The 25968-nt window shown below is 42.7% G+C and overlaps 1 protein-coding gene and 1 long non-coding RNA gene across 6 annotated transcripts in view; one reads left to right on the plus strand and one right to left on the minus strand.

Annotated features, from left to right (window-relative positions):
- The window catches only part of SPAG9 (sperm associated antigen 9), a 157933-nt gene extending 140056 nt beyond the window's left edge, over positions 1-17877 (minus strand). For all 5 annotated transcript variants that reach the window (XM_007525556.3, XM_007525554.3, XM_060203750.1 and 2 more), the window contains exon 1: positions 17475-17877. In XM_007525556.3, coding sequence (XP_007525618.1) covers positions 17475-17777 — 303 coding nt within the window. In that variant the 5' untranslated portion in view covers positions 17778-17877. The remainder of the gene's footprint in view (positions 1-17474) is intronic.
- A 75-nt stretch (positions 17878-17952) lies between these two features.
- Positions 17953-19284, plus strand: LOC132541728 (uncharacterized). The gene is made up of 2 exons (XR_009552826.1): positions 17953-18256; positions 18450-19284. It is a non-coding gene; the product is annotated as an uncharacterized LOC132541728 (long non-coding RNA).
- Positions 19285-25968: the final 6684 nt, after the last annotated feature.

The raw sequence follows: 25968 nt of genomic DNA on the forward strand, positions 1-25968 counted from the left end.
ATGAAAGCCTTCCCCTCCCTCAAAAAGTATTCTTTAAAGTGTTAAAACTACACAGAACCAACAAAAAAAGTGATATTTATCAGTGTTTCCCAAATCATAGCAAACAAGTTCAAATGGACTATTTTCATAGGAGAATCATAGACAAACGATAGCCTTTTCAGAAAATTACCCTTCTGGTGGTGCAGGAGGTGACACAGTGGATAAGGCGTTGGACTCTCAAGCATGAGGTCCTGAGTTCAATCCCCGGCAGCACATGTACCAGACTGATATCTGGTTCTTTCTCTCTCCTCCTATCTTTCTAATAAATAAATAAATAAATAAGTTACCCTTCTGGTTTTACAAAAGTCTATTTGATGTCACATTTCTATTCTATACATCTATTATGATTTTTAAAAGGTATTTGTTTGTTTTTTTTTGTCAGTTGATCTTTTTACATGTTCTCTGTTTTTTATTAATTGGGGGAGTAATGATTTCAATAAATACAGCTGTTGGTACAGGTTTAAAATTTGTTTTCTGCAAAATACTCTCTCCCCCAAGTATTTGCTTTGGAATCAGTAACTGAAATAAAGTCCAAAATGAAGCTGCAATCAAGCAGTAAAATAAAAATCTGATTTATAAAATAACAACCTAAGGTCAGGAGGATAGCATAGCAGGTGTGCAAGACTTTCACACCCGAGGCTCCAAGGTTCCAGGTTCAATCCTAACACCACCATAAAGCCAGAGATGAGTAGTGCTCTAGTAAAATAGTAGTAAGTAATAACAACAGATATAATAATAACCTACAAGAGACCTTAAACAATATAGTTCTGTTTTGGTTTTCTTGTTTGTTTGTTTTTACTTGTTTTTTGTTTGTTTCCACTGCCAGGGTTTCACTGCCAGGCTTTCATAGCTCTGGACTGGTTTTTTCAGATAAAGAGACAGGAAAAGAGGAAAGACACCACAGCACCAAAGCTTTCACCAATGCAGAGGAGCCAGGCTGGGTCTCAAGCATTATAGTTGTTTTGTTTATTTTGCTGTTTGTCTATTTCTAGACAGAAGCAGGGATTCTGTAAGAGACCACAACACTAAAGCTTCCTTCAAAGCAATGCAAACAGGGCTTGAACCTGGGTCACACAAATAGCTAAGCTATTTCACTGGTCTGCAATAGAGATCTTTATGTCCAAGAACTAGAAGTTTATTGTGACCCAGAAGGTAGAGCAATAAATAAAGTACTGGACTCTCAAGAATGAGGCTTCAAGTTCAACCCTGGCATCACAGATCTCTCTCCCTAACTTTCTCATTAATAGGTAAATCTTGGAAGAAAGAAATTTTTATTCTTCACAATGAATGTTATCTTCAAAAAAAAAATTGGGGTCAGGGATAGATAGCATAATGCAAAGAGACTCTCTCTCATGTCTGAGTCACCAAAGTTCTAGGTTCAATCCCCTGCACCACCATACACCAGAGCTGAGCAGTGCTCTAGTATTAAAAATAAGTAAATAATAATAAAAATAAATAAAAAAGAAAGAAATTGCAGGAGATGGCACATCAATGTACAAGCATGTCTTCAGTTTGAATCCTGGCACCATACACTCCATGATGTTCTGATTCTCCCTCTCATGCATGTACACTAAATAAAATATTCTTAAAGGAAACTGTTTTAATAACCAATTTTTTCACTTTAGGACATTATAGCTGTACACTAATTAGACGTATCTATTATAAGATTATAAATTAACATTATCATTTGGGAGGCCAGGGAGATAATATAATGGTTATGCAAAAATAATCTCATGATGGGGGGGTAGGCAGTAGTACACCAGGTTAAGAACTCATTGCATGAAGCCCAAGGATCCAGGTTTGAGTCCCCAGCTCCCTACCTGCAGGGCAATTGCTTCACAAGTGACGAAGCAGGTCTGCAGGTGTCTTTCTCTCCCCCATGTCTGTCTTCCCCTCCTCTTTCCATTTCTCTCTGTCCTATCCAACAATAACAATAGCAATAACAACAATAATAAGGCAACAAAATAGAAAAAATGGCTGCCAGGAGCAGTGGATTCATAGTGTTGGCACCCAGTCCCAGCAATAACTCTGGAGGCAAAATAAATTTTTTAAAAAATAGTCTCACATTTAAAGCTTTAAAGCCCTGGGTTCAATCCCCAAGTAATACCTTAAACCAGAGGTAAGCAGTGATTTGCTTAGATAAAATAAACTACTTAAATTAACATTTTGGCACTTAACTTTCATGTGCATAAAAATTATTCAGATAAACCAACCTATTTCTCAACTTAAAAGTATTTGTGGCTAAACTAATCAAATTGCAGCATAAATCCATTCCATTGTGGTTAGAATGGTCAAAGACTAGTGAGGCTAACAAAACTTTAAAAAATAAATAGCCTGGTTTTTGCAAACGCAGAAGTAATCCCTATAATTCTTCCAAGAGTAGTTCCACTGATTTTAGGATTTTTATTTTTTAAATGCATAAATGTTTCTAGAATACCTACTATTTATAGGATCAAATAAAATGTCTAAAATAACTACAGTGAAAAGTTATGGTTTTTCTATATATGCAAAAGTCAAAGAACTTATTGAAGAACTTTTTGAAAGTTTTAGCATAACTTGGCACTGAAAGTAAGCACAATGACTTGAATGCACAAAAGAGAACTTTAAGTAATTAGACTTAGCAGTTTGACCTTTAGTATGTTCACCCATCCATCCACCCAAGTAAAAAAATATTATTTCCTTATCTAGTATATCATAATAGTTTAGTAGTTAATCCTAGTGAAAGATTAAATTGATATAACAGTGGAAGTGCTATGAGAAGAAAAGTACTGGAAAATGAGTATGCTCCATAGTTTTAAGAATTTAAGTCATTTCACATCATCTCCCCAGACAATAACTTGGGTCCACCTACATATCAGATGTCAGGCTCAGGAAAAAACTAGTAAAGTAATGGGCCCCTTGGAATATACCTAAATAGACCTACTGGCTTTTTCCAAAACGGAGACCCCAAATCTTCATTTGCAGTATTCCAGCCTTTAGGTTCATTATTAGTCAACAATTTGTTCTGCTTAACTCTTGTTCAGCCACCAGGTAACAGATGATACCATGATGCCAACTGGATTTCCCTGGGCAGACAACCCCACCAATGTGTCCGAGCCCCACCACCCCAGAGTTCTGCCCCACTAGGGAAAGAGAGAGAGAGGCTGGGAGTATGGATCAACTTGTCAACACCCATGTTCAGCCTGGAAGAAATTATAGAAGCCAGGCCTCCCACCTTCTGCACTCCATAGTGATCCTGGGTCCATACTCCCAGAGAGATAAAGAATAGAAAAGCTATCAAGGGAGAGGATGGAATATGGAGTTCTGGTGGTGGGAATTGTGTGGAATTGTACCCCTCTATCCTATGATCTTGTTGGTGTTTCCATTTTATAAATAAAAATTATCAAAAAAGAAAAAAGAGGGAGTCAGGTGGTAGCACAGTGGGTTAAGTGCAGGTGGCACAAAGCGCAAGGACCGGAGTAAGGATCTAGGTTCAAGCCCCCAACTCCCTCACCTGCAGGGGAGTCGCTTCACCAGCGGTGAAGCAGGTCAGCAGGTGTCTTTCTCTCCCCCTCTCTGTCTTCCCGTCCTCTCTCCATTTCTCTCTGTCCTATACAACAACAACATTAATAACAACAACAATAATAACTACAACAATAAAACAAAAGCAACAAAAAGGAATAACTAAGAACAAAAAAATAAATTTAAAAAAGAAAAAAGAATTTAAGTCATTTCAAGATTTTAAAAGCTGATCAGAATTCCTATTGTGGAGAGCTCTGAGCATAAAAAGAATGTTTACAGCTTGGCAATAATAGAAACAGAAAGATCGTAGCCTATTCACTGAAAATATTTGCCGGTTACTATATGCCAGGTACTGACATGCAATATTTTATTTTTATATTTTTTAACCCAGGAGAACAGGACAGATAGTATTCTGGTTATGCAAAAAGACTCTCTCGATCCTGAGGTTCCAAGGTCCCAGGTTCTATCCCCCATACCACAAGAAGCCAGAGCTCTGATAAAAATAAATAACTTGGTAGTTCGGCGGTAGAACAGCAGATTAAGTGCAGGTGGTGCAAAGCGCAAGGACCAGCGTAAGGATCCCGGTTCGAGGATCCTGGTTTGAACCCCTGGCTCCCCACCTGCAGGGGAATCACTTTACAGGCGGTGAAGCAGGTCTGCAGGTGTCTATCTTTCTCTCCCCGTTTTCCCCTCCTCTCTCCAATTCTCTGTCCTATCCAACAACGATGACATCAATAACAACAGCAGTAATAACTACAACAATAAAACAAGAAGGGCAACAAAAGGGAATAAATGTTTTTTTAAAAAATAAATAAATAACTTAATGGTAGTAATAATATCATTTATTATTAATATTATAAATGCAATTATAAATATTAAAAATAATGATGATGATTACTAATCTGGTTTCTGACCAGATGGATGGTGATATTCCTACAGAGATAAATACAAGCGAGGAGAAGGCTTGGAAGGTTAAATTCACTTCTGGACATGTGAGGAGATAGTCATGTCTAATAACAACAGTAATAGGGATCTGAAACACCAAAAAGAGATCTAGTTTTAAAGATACTGGGGAAATGTGGAAGTGTACCCTTGTAACAGCAATCCTGTAAATCCACATTTCCTCATGAAAGTGACACTGAAATCGGGGTGTGGGGGTGTGTTAGTAGACTGTCAGCTCCATGAGGCAAAAAATTTTGGTTTTGTTTGCTTGTTTGTTTTTCCAGACCACTGGAACTGAACTGGGGACTGAACCTGGGACTCTGGAGCCTCAGGCATGAGTCTCTTTGCATAACCATTACCCTATCTACCCCTGCCCAGAAAATTTTTATCTATATTACTCACCACTGCTATCCCCAATGAGCACAGTACTAGGCACTGAACTGTCACTCAACAGACACATGTAAATGACTGAATGAGATATATTTTGGAATAGTCTACAAATGATCATTGAGAAGTAATAGCATACTCAGTCTAGCTGTGTACTGAGTAAAACCTAAAGAGGATCCTTAAAAGAATACCAAGGAACACAAAAACAAACAAATATGAGAAATCAGATAAGAAAACCCAGTGGCCCAGGAATTAATTAAGTAGCTCAGTGGAATAGTTGCAACTACGTGGTCTCAAGTTCAGTCCCCAGCATCACATGTGCCACAGTGATGGTCTAGTTTTCACTCTCACGTGCATACAACCCCCCCCTCTAATTAATAGATAAACCTAAAAATTTTTTTTAAAAAAGGGGGGGTTGAAAGGGAGAGACAGGAGAGACACAGCAACACTGCTTCATCATTCAAGAAGTTTCCCTCCCCTCTCAGCCTCCTACTCTGGCAGGTGCTCGCTCCCATACAGTATCCCAAGGCTCAAACCCAGGTACAACATGTATGCTCTACCAAGGAATGTTTAGCCAGCCATGCAACTTCACCTTTTGTAAACATGATTTTTCCATGTCTTCCTTTTTACTCTTTATGACACTACCTGGCTTATTTCCCACCTGTCGTATATTATAATATGTAATTAAGAGGTCTGTCTGCTCCTTATTACAGTACAAATTCCAAACAAGCACAGGCTATCTTCCTCATCTATTTTGCTTGTGGCTACATTCCTAGAATCCAAAATAGTGACTGGCCCATTAAGTAGTTGTTGATTCTGATTATCTGTGTCTGCTTATCTATTTAATACAGGTATGAAGTAACATAAAAAGAAAGATCATGGGGTCTTCTTCCCAGTCATTAAAAAAATAACTAGGGAATACAGCATCGCAGCGGGGTAAGTGCAGGTGGCATGAAGCACAAGGACCTGAGTAAGGATCCCGGTTCAGGGCCCCAGCTCCCCACCTGCAGGGAACCTCTTCAAACAGGTCTGCAGGTGTCTTTCTTTTTTTATTTTTTAAATACTTTTTAAATTTTTTTTTAAATTAATTTATTTTCCCTTTGTTTTTGCCCTTGTTGTTTTATTGTTATAGTCATTGTTGTTGTTGTTATTGATGCTTTGTTGTTGGCTAGGACAGAGAGAAATGGAGAGAGGAGGGGGAGACAGGGAGAGAGAAAGATAGACACCTGCAGACCTGCTTCACCACTTGTGAAGCGACTCCCCTGCAGGTGGGGAGCCGGGGGCTTGAACCGAGACCCTTATGCCAGTCCTTGTGCTTTGCGCCACCTGCGCTTAACCGCTGCGCTACCGCCCGACTCCCTGCAGGTGTCTTTCTCTCCCCCTCTGTCTTCCCCTCCTCTCTCCATTTCTCTGTCCTATCCAACAACAACGACATCATCAACAACAATAATAACTACAACAATAAAACAACAAAGGCAACAAAAGGGAATAAATATTTAAAAAAATAAAAAAATAAATAACTGAAAAAAGTACAAAATACATTTCGGGGGGTTGGGCAGTAGCGCAGTGGGTTAAGTACACATGGCGCAAAGAGCTAGGACCAACACAGGAACCCCAGCTCCCCACCTGCAGGAGGGTTGCTTCACAAGCAGTGAAGTAGGTCTGCAGGTGTCTTTCTCTCCCTTTCTGTCTTCCCCTCCTCTCTCGATTTCTCTCTGTCCTATCAAACAATAATAACAACAACAACGACAATAAACAACAAGGGCAACAAAAGGGGAAAAAAAATAACCTCCAGGAGCAGTGGATTCATAGTGCAGGCACCAAGCAATAATCCTGGAGGCAAAAAAAAAAAAAAAAAAGGAAAGAAAAAGAAAGAAAGGAAGGAAGGAAGGAAGGAAGGAAGGAAGGAAGGAAGGAAGGAAGGAAGGAAGGAAGGAAGGGAGGAAAAATAATTTCAAGAGGGACCAGCAGTAGTGCACTCAGTTAAGCGCACACAGTACAAAGCAGTGTTGGAGCACCGCCCCCACCAGCAGGGGGTCCGATTCACTAGCGGTGAAGCAGGTCTGCAGGTGTTTCTCTCCTCTCTATCTCCCTCTCCCCTCTCAATTTCTATCCAGTTAAATAAACAAACAAACAAACAAACAAACACCAGGAGCAATGGATTGATGTAGACAGCAGGCCCCAGCAATAACCCTGGAGGCAGGTAGGCAGGCAGGCAGGCAGGCAGGCAGGGAATACATTTCAAAGGATAGTAAGAATCCAGAATCATAAAAATCCTAGACCCTTTAGAATTTAACAGGCTCTCAAATTATAAGCAAAGATAATTCTTTAAGGGGGACTGGGTAGTGGCACACCTGGCTGAGCGCACATGCAATAATGTGCAAGGACCCAGGTTTGAGCCCCAGTCCCCACCTGCAGGAGGAAAGCTTTGCAAGTGGTGAAGCAATGTTGCAGGTGTCTCTCTGTCTCTCTCTCTCTCTCTCTGTCACTCCCTTCCCTCTAGATTTCTGGCTATCTCTATCCAATAAATAAAATAAAAATAAAAAAAAATTTTAATAATTCTATGAGCTTGGCAGATAGCATAATGGTTATGCAACAGACTTTCATGCCTGAAGCACCAAGGGTCCCAGACGCTCTAAGATCCTAGGTTCAATCCCTTGACCGACCATAAGCCAGAGCTGAGCAGTGCTCTAGTAAAAAAAAATTAAATTATGGATTATTAGATATTAGAAAATGTTCTCAAAACTATTTAATTTTGTGGTGATGTAGTAGAAGAGTATTGTTTTTTAAGAGATAAGTGTGTTAAGTACTGAGGGAACAACATACATTGTATTTGTGATTTACTTCTATTCTTTTGATCATCACCATAGCTTTACTGCTCTGGGGCTACTTTTTCAGACAAAAACAGAGAGATAAGATAGACACCTTAGCACTGACAGTTCTCCCAGTGCAGTGGCGGCTGAATCTGAACCTGGGCTGCACACATGACAAAGCTGGTATCTTTGCAGGTAAACTACGTAGTTCTCCTTTTCCTGTGACTTACATTTAAATGCTACAACACTTTTCAAACATGGACATGTTGTATACACATATGCTATCTGTACATATGTGTATGCATAAATCTAGATAAGCATAGTAATCAATAGATAATCTATGATAATCACAGATAATCAATGTGCTCTTCATTTTTCTGTATAAATTTTTCCCTAATAAAATGTTCTGGGGAAGTTACTGAAAAGCTTTGCTATTCTGAAAAATACATACATTTTTGAGGATCAAAAAATAAAACACTTGGGGGCTGGGCAGCTCTGGCTTATGGTGGTGCTGGGGATTGAACTTGGGACTTGGGAGCCTCAGGCATAGAAGCTTTTTTTTGCCTCTCCACTATACTATCACCTCACAATCCTGTGTTTTCCTTTTGAAATATAAAGGGTTTTTTTTAATGTTTTGTTTTATGTATTCATTTTTGGACAGAGAGAGAAAAAAAATTGAAAGGGAAGGGAGAAATGGGAGGAGTGGGGTAGGGAGAGGAAGAGGTGGGGGGAGACACACCTGTAGCACTGCTTCGCCACTTGTGAAACTTCCCACAGGTCCCTGCACATCATAACATGTGTGCTCTACTGGGAGCATCACTGCCAGACCCTTAAATATTAGGTGTTTTTTGTTTTCACTTTTTTTTTAACCACAGCACTGTTCAACTCTGGCTTATAGTGGTGCGAGGGGTTAAACCCCTATAAAGTGTTTTTAAAACATAGTGAGCTTGGGGGAGGGGGGGTGGTAGCGCAGCGGGTTAAGTGTAAATGTCACAAAGCGCAAGGACCAACATAAGGATCCCATTTCAGCTAAGGATCCCGGTTCCAGTCTCCAATTCCCCATCTGCAGGGGAGCCGCTTCACAAATGGTGAAGCAGGTTTGCAGGTGTCTTATCTTTCTCTCCCCCTCTCTGTCTTCCCTTCCTCTCTCCATTTCTCTGTCCTATCCAACAAAAAAACGATATCAATGGCAACAATAACAACAACAACAATAAACAAGGGCAACAAAAAGGGAAGAAATAGCCTACAGAAGCAGGGGATTCTTAGTGCAGGCACAAGCCCCAGCAATAACCCTAGAGGGAAAAAAAAAAAAAAAACAGTGAGAGACAGAAAAATGGCTATGCAAATAGATTTAATGCCTAAGGCTCTGAGGTCCCAGGTTCAATATCCAGCACCATGATAAACCAGAGATGATCAGTTCCATCATTATAAAAACTGTTTTGGAGCAGAGGGTAGACAGCATAATGGTTATGCAAAGAGACTTGTGCCTGAGACTTCAAAGTCCCAGGTTCAATCCCCCACACCACCATAAGCCAGAGCTGAGCAGTGCTCTGGTTAAAAAAAAAAAAAAATTGTTTTGCAAACAAATCAATTTCCTTAGGTTTTGATTGAAATATTTTGAGAACGTGAATTAACATTTAATAAAAAAGAACACAGAATACTAGTGCTTGTTTTCTTGCCCATGAATCTTACCCGTCAGTGTTTATAACTTCTAAGGAAAAGAACTTGATTGGGAGTCGGGCGGTAGCGCAGTGGGTTAAAGGAACAGTGTAAGGATCCTCAGTTCAAGCCCCCGACTCCCCACCTGCAGGGGAGTCACTTCACAGGTGGTAAAGCAGGTCTGCAGGAGTCTGTCTTTCTTTCTCCCTCTCTGTCTTCCCCTCCTCTCTCCATTTCCGTCCTATCCAACAACGATGACATCAGTAGCAACAAAAATAACTACAACAATAAAAAAACAAGGGCAGCAAAATGAAAAGTAAATATTGAAAATATACATATAAAAGAAGAAAAACAACTTGATCAACTTTGATTTTGAAAATAAAAATATGGGAGTCGGGCGGTAGCACACTGTGTTAACAGGCAGTGAAGCAGGTCTGCAGGTGTCTATCTTTCTCTCCCCGTCTTCTCTCTCCATTTCTCTGTCCTATCCAACAATGGTGACGTCAATAACAATAATAGTAACTACAACAATAAAACAACAAGGGCAATAAAAGATAGATAAATAAATAAGTATTTAAAAAAAAAGAAAAGAAAAATAAAGTGGTCCAGGAGGTGGCACAGTGGATGAGGCATTGGACTCTCAAGCATGAGGTCCTGAGTTCAATCCCCAGCAGCACATGTACCAGAGTGATGTCTGGCTCTTTCTCTCTCTCCTATTATTTCTCATGAATAAATAAAATCTTTTAAAAAATAAATATAAATAAAATAAATCAATTTTGTTAATGCTTTAAGCGTGTTTAACTGAGGAAAAAGTTAATCAGAAACTACTCAGTATGTCAGGCAGTGGCGCACCTGGCTGAGTGCACACATTACCCGCCATGTGTAAGGAACCAGGTTTGAGCCCCTGCTCCTCACCTGTGTGGGATACACTTCATGAGTGGTGAAGCAGGTCTGCAATGTCTCTCTCTCACCCTTCCCTCTCAATATCTCTCTGTTCTATCAAATAAAATAGGAAGAAGAGGGAGGAAAGGAAGGAAGGGAGGAGGGGAAGGAAGGGGAGGAAAGGGGAGGGAGGGGAGGGGAGGGGAGGGGGAGGGGGAGGGGAAGGGGAAGGGGGAGGGGGAGGGGAAGGGGAAGGGAGGAAGCAAGGAAGGAACTCCAGTGATAACCCTGGTGGCAAAAAAAAAAAAAGACTCAGCAGTCTCCCGTACCTTAACATTAATTAATCTAATTTTTAAGCCAAAAAAAAAAATCAGAAAAAAATTAAAAGTCCTGTGGTCTGGGAGATGGCACAGTGGATAAAGCACCAAACTCTCAAGCATGAGAGTTCAACCCACCCCCGGCAGCACAGGTACCAGGATGATGTCTGGTTCTTGCTCTCTCTCCTCCTTTCTGATTAATAAGTAAAATATTTTTTTTTTTTAAAAAGGGGGGGACGGCCAGTAGCACAGCGGGTTAAGCACGGGTGGCACAAAGCCCAAGGGCCAGCATAAGGATCACGGTTCCAGCGCCCGGCTCCCCACCTGTAGGGTAATCGCTTCACAAACGGTGAAACAGGTCTGCAGGTGTCTATCTTTCTCTCCCCCTCTCTGTCTTCCCCTCTCCATTTCTCTCTGTCCTATCTAACAATGATGACATCAATAATAGTAACTAATAAAAGCAACAATGGCAACAAAAAGGGAATAAATAAATATTTTTTAAAAAATAATTAAAAGTCCCTTTGCTTCTTTCTATGAAATATAAATTCTTTTTATTTCTTTTTTTAATATTTTTCATCTTTATTTATTGGATAGAGACATCCAGAAGTCGAGAGATAAGGGGGTAATAGAGCAGAGAGACAGAGAGACACCTGCAACACTGCTTCACCACTTACAAAGCTTTCCCCCGCAGGTGGGGACTGGGGACTCGAACCCGGGTCCTTGCACATGATAACACAGGCACTCAACCAGGAGCGCCACCACCCAGCCCTGCAAATATAAACTCTTCACCCCACTCTCTTCATGTGTATGCTGCTATTATTCAAGAAGGGAGAAAAGAAAGAATGAAGAGTTGCATCTTCATTTGTATATATATTCATGCTCTACCCTATGATGTCGTAAAAACTCTCACCTTGGGGCTGGGTGATGGCTCTCCCAAATGAGCAGACACACAGGTTACCATGCACAAGGACCTTGGTTTAAGTCCCTGCCACCCACCTGCAGATATTTTTCCTTCTGTCCCTTTACTCTTCTCTATTTTTCTCTATCCCTGAGACTCTTAACAAAAAGAAAGAAAAAGGAAAAATAATATGTTCATAGCCACCAGGAACTGTGGAGTCATGAAGGCACTAAGCCCCAGAAATAACCTTGGTGGCAATAAATAAATAAATAAATAAATAAATAAATAAATATATTTGTTAAACAAGCCCTCACTTTGAGATCAACAGTAGTTAAAAATAAAGAGTCACAGAATCACTTCAAACTACATTTCTTTGTTTAAAATCATGCTATTTTAATGACAGAGAAAGACCAGAGCACTACTCAGCTCTGGCTTTTAAAGTGGTTCTGAGGATTGAGCATAGGAACTATGAGCCTCAGGCACAACCTTTTACGTAACAATTAAGCTGTCTCCCCAGCCCTCAAACTTTCTAAGGAAAAGGTTCTTTAACTCATTTTGTTTACCTATCATGGAAGACTTTTTTTATGATTCAAAACAAATTATGATGAAAAAATAAAAACACGAGAGTTGGGCAGTAGCACAGCAGGTTAAGCGTACGTGGTACAAAGCACAAGAAGGACCAGCGTTAAGGATCCCAGTTCGAGCCCCCAGCCCCCCACCTGCAGGGGAGTCGCTTCATAAGCGGTGAAGCAGATCTGCAGGTGTCTTTCTTGCTCCCTCTCTGTCTTCCCCTCCTCTCTCCATTTCTCTCTGTCCTATCCAACAACGACGACATCAATAACAACAATAAAACAAAGGCAACAAAAGGAAATGAATATTTTTTAAAATAATAAAAACACATACAAAAATCATATTTTAAAAAAACACTGACACATTCTTCCCTAGATTATGAATAACACTTCTATCCAATAACATTTTCTATCCAAACTTTTGTTTTTACTGTCTCAAAGACTTTGTGAGAACTGTGGTGGTTATTACTGGGAAGGTGGGGCACAAAACTTCGGTAGTGGGTACAGTATGAAACTGTACCCTGTAGTCTTATAGTCTGGTAAACCACTATTCATCACCAAAAAAAAAAAAAAAAAAATTACTTGGGGGTGGGGGGGAATCACTGATTGATGGCCCAGAAGGTGGCACAGTGGATAAAATATTAAACTCTCAAGCATAAGATGCCTCCTCCTCCTCTCTCCATGAATAAATAAAATCACAAATCTATGGGCAGAGAGATATCACAGGTATTGTGTACCACCCTTTCATACTTCCAAGAAACCAGATTTCCAACACCACCATAAAACAGCAAAGCTGAGCAGGTCAGTAGGTGGGTTGGTCAGTCTCGTGCTCTCTCTCTCCCTCTCTCAAATAAATAAGTAAAATAAAATTTAAAAATGATCCAGGAAATAGCATCAGACTTGCATGTCTGAGATTTACAGTTTGACCCCGGCATTGTATAAAGAAAGTGGTACTCTGACCTGGCTTTTTCCATCTCATGTGAAACTCTCATATGTAATAAAATCTTTAAGGAAAAAAAAAAAAAAAAAAAGTCATTGACTGCAGTGGCAAGTGAATAGAGCATTAGATTCTCAAGTATGAGGTCCTAAGTTTTATTCCCAGCATCACACATACCAGAGTGACACTGTGGTGTGTTCATTCTCTCTCACTCACACACAGTAATAAATCTTTTTTTTTTTTTAAAAAAAGGCCAACTCACTATCTTACAAATAAACCACTCAGATTCACAGAATTTACTCTGAATAGATATGCAAGATCTCACTGAAGAAATGAAATTTAAACTGGGTGAAGAACTAGACAGGGTGGAACTGTAAAGGAATAAATAAAGCATTCTAGGCTAGACTGGGGGAGACTTTCATGCCTGAAGCTCCCATATTCAATCCCCAGCATCACTATAAGCCAAAGCTGAGAAGTGACCTGTTCTTCTCTGTATGTTTATCATTAAAATAAAAATTTTTTAATTATTTTAAAAAGGAAGAAGCCTTCTAGGCCAAGGGACCAGCATGGGTAAAAGCATCAGGTAGAACTTGGATGTGGCTGTCCCAAAGAGAGTGGTAATAAAATTATTAGCTTGAAACTGGTCACAAATTCTTTAAAAATAGTGGGGGTTTTTCTTTTCTTTCTCTTTCTTTCTTCTTTTTTTTTTTAACCAGAGCACTGCTGGGCTCTGGCTTATGGTGTAAGGAAGTTGAACTCCAGACTTTTGGAGCCACAGGCATGAAAGTCTTTTGCATAATTATTATGCTATCTCCCTTGGCCAAAATTATTACTACTTGAGGTTGCTGTCAGATTTATTTAATGGCTGGGGGGAAGTGACAGATGGTAGAGTGTCTGACTTGCAAGCATGAGGTCCTAAGTTCAATCCCAGCATCACATATGCCAGAGTGATGCTCTATTTTTTTCTCTCTGCATTAATAAATAATATTTTAATGGTTTATTTAATGAAAGAGACAGAGAGAGACAGACAGACACACAGAGACAAAAAGTTGTATATAGTGCCAAAGATAGGAGCCTAGAGTTTCGGGAGTCAGGTGGTAGCGCAGCATAGGTTAAGTGCATGTGGCACGAAGCACAAAGACCTTAACCATCCCGGTTGGAGCACCTGGCTCCCCACCTGTGGGGGAGTCGCTTCACGTCTGCAGGTTTCTATCTTTCTCTCCCACTCTCTGTCTTCCCCTCCTCTCTCGATTTCTCTCTGTCCTATCCAACGAAGTGGTGAAGCAGGTCTGCAGGTGTCTATCTTTCTCTCCCACTGTCTTCCCTTCCTCTCTCAATTTCTCTGTCCTATCCAACGACAGCAACAACAACAACAATAATAACCACAACAATAACAAAAGGGGAAAAAATGGTCTCCAGAAGCAGTGGATTCCTGGTGCAGGCACCGAGCCCTGGCAATAACCCTGGAGGCAAAAAAATAAAAGAGCCTAGAGTTTCAAGAACATGCTTTACCTATTGAGCCACCTCCACAACTGCACTAGGGTTGTTTTTTTGTTTGGTTGGTTGGGTTTTTTGTTTGTTTGTTTTCTTAGAGACAGAGAGGCAGAGAGAGACCACAGCAATGAAGCTTCCTTCAATGTGTTGGGGCCAGGCTCAACCTTTGATCGCGCACATGACAAAGCAGTACACTATCCAAGTGAGCTATTTCTCCAGGCTACTTAAGTACTTTTTGTTTGCTTGCTTTTTATCATCATAAGGGCTTCACCACTCCTGGCTGACCTTTTTAGAAAGAGACAGTAGCCTGGGAGATAGCACATTGGATAAGGCACCGTCTCAGCGTGAGGTCAGGAGATCAATCCCCGGGAGCACATGTACCACAGTGTGGTCTGGTTCTTTCTCTCTCCTCCTCCCCTTTCTCATTAATAAATAAAGTCTTAGATCAAGACAACACAGTACTGAAGCTTCTTCCAACATAGTGGGGGCCAGGCTTGAACTGGGTCATGTACACGGCAAAGCAGTAGTTGCCCTGACCAGGTGAGCTATTTTGGCAGTCTCAAAATAGGTGGTTTTTACAGACTCACTAAAACTGCCAACTCCACACACACACACAATTCAAACAGAAGCAAGGGTGGAAAAAAGACAGAAGTTATTCAAATTAAGTAATATTGTGATAAAGATTAAATTTCTGAGTCCTGGCTGAGGGATCCTACAAGGAAGAAATCAACCACTTCACTTCTAAAGCATTTACTTACCCTCCTAAATTTGTACAAAGAGGCTCAGAATTTACTGTATACTTTCTGTTGGTGTACAGTCTGTTACTTTACAATTAAGTTTGCTGTAAATACCCTGAGGCACTTCTGCTATGAGCAGACTCTTCAGTCTCCATATTAAAGGTCAGAAACAAAGCACTCACAGATAAGGAAGCACAGAATTCACTCTGCATATGGCTCTAAGACAGACTAAATTTCTAGATACTAGGTAAACCTGATTTATGATCTTACATAAAGACTGATAACAGCATAGTTTCTCTTTGTGGTCTGGGAGTTGGCTATGAACTATACAAAAAAGGTCATGGGGGTGGGGGGTGGGAGAGGGCAGGCAGTAGCCCAGCAGATTAAGTGTACATGGCACAAAGGACCGGCCTAAGGATCCCGGTTCCCCACCTGCAGGGGGGTCACCTCACAAGCGGTGAAGCCCCGCCCCCTGCACCCCCAAGCTCTACCTTCTAAGGATGCTCCAGAAGTGCTGAAACAGGTCTGCAGATGTCTTATCTTTCTCTCTCACTATCTCCCACTCCCCTTCTCAATTTCTCTCTATCCTATCCAACAACAACATCAATGGCAACAATAACAACAAGAGCAACAAAAATGGGGGGATGGCCTCCAGGAGCAGTGGATTCGGATTCGTAGTGCAAGCACTGAGCCCCAGCAATAACCCTGGAGGGAAAGAAAAAAAAAAAAAAGTAATACACAACCCAAGCCTAGGAGTTTTATTTTGATTCTGCAGAAGGTTCTGTTGGCATTATGTGACTCTGGCATCTTGCCCATGAACTGACAGTTTAAAACTGAAGAAATCATTTATTTTATCTGAGATGATAGGGCCATAGTAGGTCAACTTCTCACCTGTGAATGTATGTGGTTAATTTCCCAGTCTAATGTATATTCACACACACTAGCAAGAGCCTGTCTGAGCAAGAAGATATGTCATGACATCTCAGAAGGAGACCTGATCTCTGGTTTATAAATAATCTTTCCTCCTCTACATTACTTGGAAATATCCCTGAAATAAAGTCAATTTTGTTTGGCAAATTCAAAAGTTTCTTTTGACACAAATTAATCACAAAATCAGAACTAAAGATTACTACCACAGTCAAGCTTTAAAAAAAGAAAACAAACAAAAAATATTTGATTTTGTACAAAACGAGAGGTTTAAATGGTGCTACTATTTAGTACTAGTTAATGAGCTGCTAAACAAATCTAAAACGCTAAAAATCTTTTAAGTACTTTTGGGAAATTACATGCCATTCCTTTATTAGCTTCCTTCAATCACCACGTACTCAGCCAGGTATGCTAAATGCTCAGGAAATAAACAGGACACTTTGCCTACAATGGCTAAGCTCTACAGAAAGTATACCAACGCATCTCATCTCGAAAACTAAAAATGTAGACTGTCTCGAGGAGTAGAAGACTTAATCACCTGCACCCCAGCTTGCCAAAAGGTTCAGGTTCGGGGGCGAGTGCCGAAGGTCACTGCTGAGGTGTTCGAGTTAACGACCAACCAAATGCACCTATAAATTGCAGTCGGGAAAGGGTTGCCAACAGTCACCTGAACCCCGCCCCCCAAGTGCTCTTAATAAATAGAGAGCTTTTAAAGGGAACTCTCCAAGGTTACCACCTGATATAGAGGAGTGTCTAGGTATGGGATCGTAAACTCTAGAGTTTCGCTATCCAACCTTGAAGTGCTGACAAGGCACGTTGAAAAAAATTAATAATAGTCAAAACCTCTTTCTCAGTAGGGTTAACACAACAAAGAAGAAACTGACTGAAGAAAGAGAGAATTCTAAACTTCTCCCAAACAGCCACCTCCTAGAAAGGAACTGGAAACAGCGGATGTTACAGACCCAGACTGGGGCGCTCACATTCGCGTCCCCCGCTCCCACACACACCCTACAAGTTGGAGCCACCATCCAACTACCCCGCGGGGGTCGGAAACTTCCCTAGACAACAAGAAGCAAAAGCGGACACCGTAAAACCCCCGCCCTCAGCCAAACCCAGGTGCCCGCAGGCCAGGCTGTCGCTTCCTCCCGGGGCCGCGCCTCCCCCAGCTGACTCCTTCCCCTGGACACCCACGAGCCTGCCACGACCTGCAAACCCCCGGCCGGGGTCCCGGGACGCCGCAGCCTCGCGGCGCCGCCAGGGCCGCAGCTCCAGGCTCGTCCCCGGCAGGCTGGCGCGCCCCTTGCCCTGCCCGGCCCGCTGCGACCCTCCGCCCGGTCTCCCTCGGGCCGGCCCCCGCCCCGCCGGCCCTCACCTCCTCGGCGTGCTTGCGCAGCGCCTTCTCCCGCTCGTACTGGGTGATGAGCTGCTCGTTGTCGTCCCGCAGCAGCTCCAGCTCCACCTGGTGCTCCTGGTCCTGCGCGAACACCGAGTCCAGGTTCTCCAGCACCGCCACCACCAGTGGCATCAGCTCCTTGACCACCTCCTCGTCGTAGCGCCCGATGAGTCGCTCGAACTCGCGGTAGATGGAGCCGGCCAGGCCGGACACCCGCTCCGACATCACGGCCCCGGAGCCGCCGGGCTCCTCCTGGTACACCACACCGTCCTCCAGCTCCATGGTGGCGGGCGGGCGGCCCCGGGCGTCTCCGGCGGAGGGGGGCAGCACGGGCCCGCGCGGGACGGGCCCGGCTGGGGCTGGGGCTGGGGCTGGGGCTGGGGCTGGGGCTGGGGCTGGGGCTGGGGCTGGGGCTGGGGCTGGGGCTGGGGCTGGGGCTGGGGCTGGGGCTGGGGCTGGGGCTGGGGCTGGGGCTGGGGCTGGGGCTGGGGCTGGGGCTGGGCCCGCCCGGGTGGGGGCCGGGGCCGGAGAAGGGGAGGGGTAGGTGAGCGCTCAGCCCAACCACTGCAGCACCAACTGCCTGAGCGGCCCGGCTGCGCGCACCGCACGTCACCCACGGGGCGGGCCCCGCGTCGCGTTGGGCCCGATGGGCAGGGCCCCGAGGGAAGCCAGGCGCGGCAAGAGGCGTGGCCGAGCGCCATCATCGAGCGCCGGCGGAGGTCGGGGGAGAGGTGACGTCAACACTGAGCGCCGCACGGACAGTGCGTAAGCCAATGGGAAGACTGCGAGAGGAGAGGGGCGAGAACTGGCAGCCTGGGCGGGATTTGCCTGGCGGGTCCCAAAGGAAAGGGAGGGGTCCCGGAAGAGTGACTTTGCTGCCCAGATTTAACGTGGCTAACGTTGCTCCCCGTTTTTGCAGCTCGCCAAGTGTTTTCCCTTTTGTTCTCGCGACAGGCGTGGTGTGTAGACGTTTGACCCACTTCACAGGAAAGTAGGGCCCGGAAAGTTGTGATTCACTCAAGGTCACGCAGCTGGAACGGGAAAAGACTGAGAATTCGGGGCTCAGAGAAAAGAAGGGAGAGGCGAAACAACTTTAACTAGGACAAGGCCAGTGTAAAGATTGCGGACATCTTGAGTAGAATAGAATTCTTCAGGGATAACGAAAGTAAATACAGCCTCAATAGGAGAAAGGCAAAGCATTCTGGAGAATGGTATAAGACACATCTTTCATTTCCCCAATGCCGATTTTCTTTAGACCCAACGAACAAGTTGGCTGAACGGAATTTCCTGTATCCAGCCGTCCTCGTCCCCTAGTCTTGAAGGAGGCGGGGCAAAGAAATAGGACTTGGGAGCAGAGGAGAAAGGGGAGGAGTCACTAGCATGAGTAAGTCCCATGATACGTGGTCTCCACCGCCTGGCAGAACATCATGTGTGAGGAATGACACAATACCCAATCCTCCGGCGGAATGAGTCAAGGATCTCTTCTCCGTGTTCCAGCTACCCCTGTAAGCGAGGCAAAGACACTCCCAAAATGTCCTTCTCTCTGCTGCTAGTGACTCAGAAGTTCTGCGGCCCAACTCATTTAGGAATAGAAGAGGCAGAACTTGGCTAAAGAGTTCAGTGGGGAAATCGGCCATCTCCCAGGATTCTAGCTCCCTTAGTTTGACACTTAAGTTCTTGCCAAGCACAAACCAGACACACAATCTGGAGACCCACCAAGACATAATATTGGGTGAAGGCCAATCTGTAGGAACAATAAAATGAAAATACCATGCTTTATGACACCAAATGGGACTCTGAACTGGTGACTTGTATATGTCACATAGGCCTCATATTAATTAGTTCTCTAAGAATTTGTGTATACATCTGAGACCTAGGGATTTTTTTTTATCTGTCACTAGGGTTGCCACTGACACTCGGTGCATGCATGATGAACTCACTGCTCCTGGCAGCCTTTTTTTTTTTTTGTAGAGAAATTGAGAGGGAGAAAGAGAGAGACATCTGCAGCACTGTTTTGCCACTCGTGAATCTTTCCCCCTGCAAAACCCACAAATAGTAACATACCAGTTTCACCACCACCCGACTGAATTTAGGAATTTCTAACGTATGACTGGACGTGCCCTCTTCTAAATCTCACATTTGCAAAAACAGGAGACTCTTAATCTGGGTATTTTGCTTTCTCCCTGACGGATGTCACTTGAACAATCTACTTAAATGCATTCCTCTATTTTCTTTTTTTTATTTTTTTTAAAATATTTATTTAAAATATTTATTATTGTTGTCTTCATTTTTGGATAGGACAGAGAGAAATGGAGAGAGGAGGGAAAGACAGAGGAGAGAGAAAGATAGACATCTGCAGACCTGCTTCACCGCCTGTGAAGCTATTCACTTGCAGGCGGGGAGCCGGGGGCTCAAACCGGGATCCTTACACCCGTCTTTGTGCTTTGTGCCATGTGCGCTTAACCCGCTGTGCTACCACCTGGCTCTCATAATTTTTTATTTATTATTATCTTTATTTATTGGATAGAGACAGACAGAAAACAAGAGGGAGGGGGTGATAAGAGAAGGAGAGAGACAGAGAGACACCTGCAACCCTGCTTCACCACTCATAAAGCTTTCCCCCTACAGGTGTGTGGGGGGGAGCTCGAACCCAGGTTCTTGTGCATTGTAATGCATGCACTCAACTAGGTGCGCCACCACCTGGCCCCGCATTCCTCTATTTTCCTGGAAGTCAGAAGAACAGGAGCATTTAGGGCAAGGCATTATATTTCTTTTTTATACTTTTATTTATTTATTGGATAGAGACATAAATTGAGAGTGGAGGGTAGATAGAGAAGGAGAGAGAAAGAGAGACACCTGTAGCACTGCTTCACTACTTGTAAAACTTCCCTGCAGGTGGGGACCAGGAGCTTGAACCTATTAACATGTGCATTCAACCAGGGGTACCACCACCTGGCCCCTCTCTTTCCACTAAACTATAATACACATCAGAAAGTTTAGAGGGAATTTTTTTTTATTTCAACTATAAGATAACTCCTCATAATAGGTCTTCTTCCTCTCTCTGTCTCCTTCCCCCTTCCTCCTGCTCCTCCAAGAAAGTATGATGTGCTTACTATGCTGGGGATTGAACCCAGGACTTCACACTTGCAAAGCAAGCACACTACCCACCGAGCCTCTTCCCTAGCAGTGTAATTATAGTTCTTTTTTTATTATTAAATTTATTTCTTTATTGGGGAATTAATGTTTTACATTCAACAGTAAATACAATAGTTTATACATGAATAACATTCCCCAGTTTCCCATTTAACAATACAACCCCCACTATGTCATTTATCGTCCTTCAGTAATTACATTTCTGTAGAATTAAATTCAGGGGGGCCAGTATTGGCACACCTGGTTGAGTGCACGTGTTACAATGCACAAGAACCCGGGTTCAAGCCCCTGGTCCCCACCTGCAGGAGGAAAATTTCACAAGTGGTGAAGCAGTGCTGCAGGTGTCTCTCTGTCTCTCTCCCTTTCTATCTCCCCCTTCTTCTCAATATCTGGCTGTCTCTATCAAATAAATAAAGAGAATAAAAAAATTTAAAAAGATAAGAATTCAATTGTGGTTCACGTAATGGTGCAGTGGATAAAGCATTGGACCCTCAAGCACTAGGCCCCAAGTTCAATCTCCAGCAGCACATGTACCATGTTCTATTTACTTCCTGTTTCTCTCATAAATAAATAAAAAATCTCAACATAGAAATATATCCAATTGGGGGAGTTGGGTGGTAGCACAGTGTGTTAAGCACACGTGGCACAAAGCACAAGGACTGTCATAAGGATCCCGGTTCGAGCCCCTGGCTCCCCACCTGAAGGGGAGTCACTTCACAGGTGAAGCAGGTCTACAGGTGTCTATCTTTCTTTTCCCCTCTCTGTCTTCCCCTCCTCTTTCCATTTCTCTCTGTCCTATCCAACAACGACAACAATAACAACAATAAAACAACAAGGGCAACAAAAGGGAATAAATATTTAAAAAAAACAACAAGAGCAACAAAAGGAAATAAATAAATATTCTTTTTTTAAAAAGAAAGATACCCAATTGGGTCAATGAAATAGCTCACTTGGATAGTGTTCTAATTTGTCATATACAGGACCCAGGCTCAAGCCTGGCCCTCACTGCATTGAAGGAAGTATTGGTGCTTCAGTCTCTTTCACTCTGTGCCTCTCTGTGTCATTATTTAAAGGAAAAAAGAAAGATCTATATTTGTTCTGATTTGATTCTAATAGCCATCAGAGATTACATTTTATTTGGTAAAAAACTATTCAACTTATATATAAGGAAAAGTATATACTGTGGTCCGGGAGGTGGCACAGTGGATAAAGCACTGGACTCTCAAGCATGAGGTCCTGAGTTCGATCCCTGGCAGCATATGTACCAGAGTGATGTCTGGTTCCTTCTCTCTCTCCTCCTATCTTTCTCACTAATAAATAAATAAAATATTTTTTAAAAGATAGTTATGCTATAGTGTTAATTTTTAATTCTCAGCGGAGGTAGTTATCGTCATGAGAGGCTTAGATGGGAAGAGAGGACTGAATCAGAAAATGAAGGAGCAACTGTATAAATAAATGGACAGATAGTTGTAGAGAAGATGGTTGGCCCATGTCTACAACCTTAGGGGAACTGTGATGGATTGCACTGGGGAAAGTGAGGATTCAGAACTCTGGTGGTGGGAATGGTGTGGATTCAAGCCCCTATCAACATGTAATTCTATAATATAAAAATAAATAAATGAGGGAGTCGGGTGGTAGCGCAGTGGGTTAAGTGCACAAGCGCACGCAGCACAAAGCACAAGGACCGGTTAGGATCCCGGTTTGAGCCTCCGGCTCCCCACCTGCAGGGGGGTCACTTCACAGGCAGTGAAGCAGGTCTGCAGACTTCTCTCTGTCTCTCTTCCTCTCTATTTCCACCTTCTCTCTCAATTTCTCTCTGTCTCTATCCAATAACAAATTTTAAAAATTTTTTAAATAAATAAAATAAAAAATAAATGAAAATAAAAAAATAATCCTCAGTAAAAAGAATGAACTGTATGCTGCAATGTGAATGAACCTTAAAAGTATATTTTTTTACCTTTATTTACTTATTGGATAGAGACAGCCAGAAATCTAGAGGAAGGGGAAGACAGGGAAAGAGACAGACACCTGAAGCACTGCTTCACCACTTGTAAATTGTCCCTCCTGCAGGTGGGGACTAGAGGTTTTAACCTGGGTCCTTGTGCACTGTAACATGTGCACTCAACCAGGTGTTCCACCACCTGGCCCTTGAACCTTAAAAGTATTATGCTGAGTGTGGCTGGGGAAACAGCTCAACTGGTAGTGCACTGGACTTTCATGGCTGAGGTTCCTGGTTCAATCTTGGGCACAGCATATCTCTCTCACTCCTCAGTCTCTTCCCTCTCTGCTTTGTGTGCTCAATAAGAAAAATCAGTTACGGGTGGGGGAGACAGCATAATGGTTATGCAAACAGACTCTCACGCCTGAGGCTCCTAAATCCCAGGTTCAATCCCCCACACCACCATAGCCTGAGCTGAGCAGTGCTCTGGTGTTTCTCTCTCTCTCTCTCTCTCTCTGCATCTCAAAAATTAAAAAAAATAATTTAAAAATTAATTAAATAAATAAAAGAAAAAAGAAAAAGAAAAACCAGTTACAAAGGAACATGTATTGTTTGATTCCATTTATATAAAAGGTCCTGAATAGGCAACTCTAACGACAGGGTTGGTGAGGGGGGAATCAGTAATTGCCTGGAGGAGGAGGAGTTAGGGCAGATGATAATGGAAAATAAGACTGATTGTTAATGAGTATGGAATTTTCTTTTCTTTTTTTGCCTCCAGGATTATCACTGGGGCTAGGTACCTACACTGTGAATCCACTGCTCCTGGAGGCCATTTTTTCATTTTGCTGTCATTGTTGTTGGATAACATGGAGAGAAATCGAGAGAAGAGGGGAAAGACAGGGGAAGAGAAAGACACCTGCAGACCTGCTTCACCACTTGTGAAGCAACACCCCTGCAGGTTGGGAGCTGGGGGCTCCAGCTAGGATCCTTGCTCTGATCCTAGCGATTTGAACCATGTGCACTTAACTCACTGAGCTATGACGGCCCTCCGAGTATGGAATTTTCTTTGGGGGAGGAATGAGAAAAAAATACATATGTATATATTGCCACCAGCATTATCATTGGGCTGTGCCAGCATTATGACCTACCACTCCCAGTGGCCATTTCTCCGTGTTTTGTCTTGTTTTTCTTATTATTATACTTGATAGGACAGAGAGAAATTGAGAGGGCAGGGGAGACAAAGATAGACACCTGCAGACCTGCTTTACCACTTGTGAAACTTCTCACCTGTGGGCTGTGAGTGGAGGGTCAAACTCCAGGTAACTTGGGTATGCTATAATGTCACTTCACCAGGTGTGCTACTACCCAGCGCCAAGAAAATACCTTAATCTTGATTGCAGTGGCAGGTACACATCTCTGAAAATACTCACATTATACACGTTAACTAGGTGAGTGGGACTGGGAGATATCTCACCCTGTAGAGCACAGACTTTCCTGTACATGAGGCTCTCCCTGGGTTCTAACCCTGACACCACATGGAGACACCATATGTGGCACTAGAGGAACTTTCTGGGTAGTGGAATGGTTCTATGGTGTCTTTAATAATAATGACGGTAATGATAAATAAAGGCCTGGGCCACAGAAGCTACTTGACCATATTCCCATGCAGGAGAACTTAGTATTCCTTGACATCATGTTAAAAAAAAAAAATAGGTGATTGTAGAGTATATGAGTTATATGTCTGTAATGTTGTTAAAAATAATACATGAGGAAGTTGGGCGGTAGCTCAGCGGGCTAAGCGCACATGGCGCAAAGCACAAGGACCAGCAGAAGGATCCCAGTTCAAGCCCTGGCTCTCCACCTGCAGGGGAGCTGCTTCACAGGCAGTGAAGCAGGTCTGCAGATGTCTGTCTGCCTCTCCCCCTCTCTGTCTTCTCCTCCTCTCTCCATTTCTCTCTGTCGTATCCAACAACGACGACATCAATAATAACTACAACAATAAAACAACAAGGGCAACAAAAGGGAAAATAAATAAATATTTTAAAAAATAATAATAGTGATCCGGGAGGCGGCACAGTGATAAGGCTTTGGATTCTCAAGCATGAAGTCCCGAGTTTGATCCCCGGCAGCACATGTCCAGAGTGATGTCTGGTTCTTTCTCACTCCTCTTTTCTCATAAATAAATAAAATCTTTAAAAATAATAATAACTTTTAAAAAGAATAATAATAATACATGAAATAAAATGTCAGGTTGTAGCGACTTATTGAATGGAATGAATTGAATTCCATTGAATGGAATAACATAGCTCCACTAGTATGATAGATTACAAAGAAAACCTTTTTTTTCTTCAGGATTCTCACTGGGATTCAGTGCCTGCACTACGAATCCAAGGCTCCTGGTGGCCATTTTCATTTTTCCTTTTTTTCTTTTCCTTTTTATTTTTATTTTTATTCAATAGGACAGAGAGAAATGGAGAGGGGAGGGAAGAGAGGAGAGAGAGGGAGAGAGAAAGATAAACAGACCTGCTACAGACCTGCTTCACCACTTGTGAAGCATCCTCCATACAAGTGGGGATTGGGGACTTGAACCCAGGTCCTCCTACATAGTGCCTTGTGCACCTAACAGAGTGTGCCACTGATTGGCCCCACAAAGAAACCTTTTTGTTTTTTGTTTTTACCAGAGCACTGCTCAGCTATGGCTACTGATGATGCCAGGAATCAAATCTTGCATGCAAATCTTTACCCCTACAACCCCAGAATATAACTTTTAAAAAAATTTTATTATATGTATTTATTTATTGGATAGAGTCAGTCAGAAATTGAGAGGGAAGGGAGGGATAGAGAGGATGAAAGACAGAGATACCTGCAGCACTGTTTCACCAGTTGTGAAGCTTTCCCCCTGCAGGTGGGGACTGGGGGCTCAATGTACCTTGCACATTGTAACATGTGTACTCAACCAGGTGCGCCACCACCCAGCCCTGAATATAACTTTTTAATTAAGAACCTTGTGTTCTAGTGTGGAATAGTTACTCTGAACTGCTTAAGCCAGGAACAAACAGCCAAATAATTATTGAGTTTCTACATGGGAGGTGGCACTGAATACTCAAGGATAAGGTCTTGAAGACCCCAGCATTTCATATGCCAGTGTGATGCTCTGGCTCCCTCATTCTCTCTTTAAATATATACCACATAAGTAATCTTTATTTTTATTTATCTTTTTTTTTTTTTTTTACTCCAGGGTTATCACTGGGGCTCAGTGCCAGCACTATGAATCCACAGCTCCTGGAGGCTATTTATTCCATTTTTGTTGCCCTTATTGTGGTTGTTATTGTTGTTATAGCTGTTGTTGTTGGATAGGACAGAGAGAAACCGAGAGAGGAG

The sequence above is a fragment of the Erinaceus europaeus genome, chromosome 12 (assembly GCF_950295315.1).
Source record: "Erinaceus europaeus chromosome 12, mEriEur2.1, whole genome shotgun sequence".
NCBI classification, from domain to species: Eukaryota; Metazoa; Chordata; class Mammalia; order Eulipotyphla; family Erinaceidae; genus Erinaceus; species Erinaceus europaeus.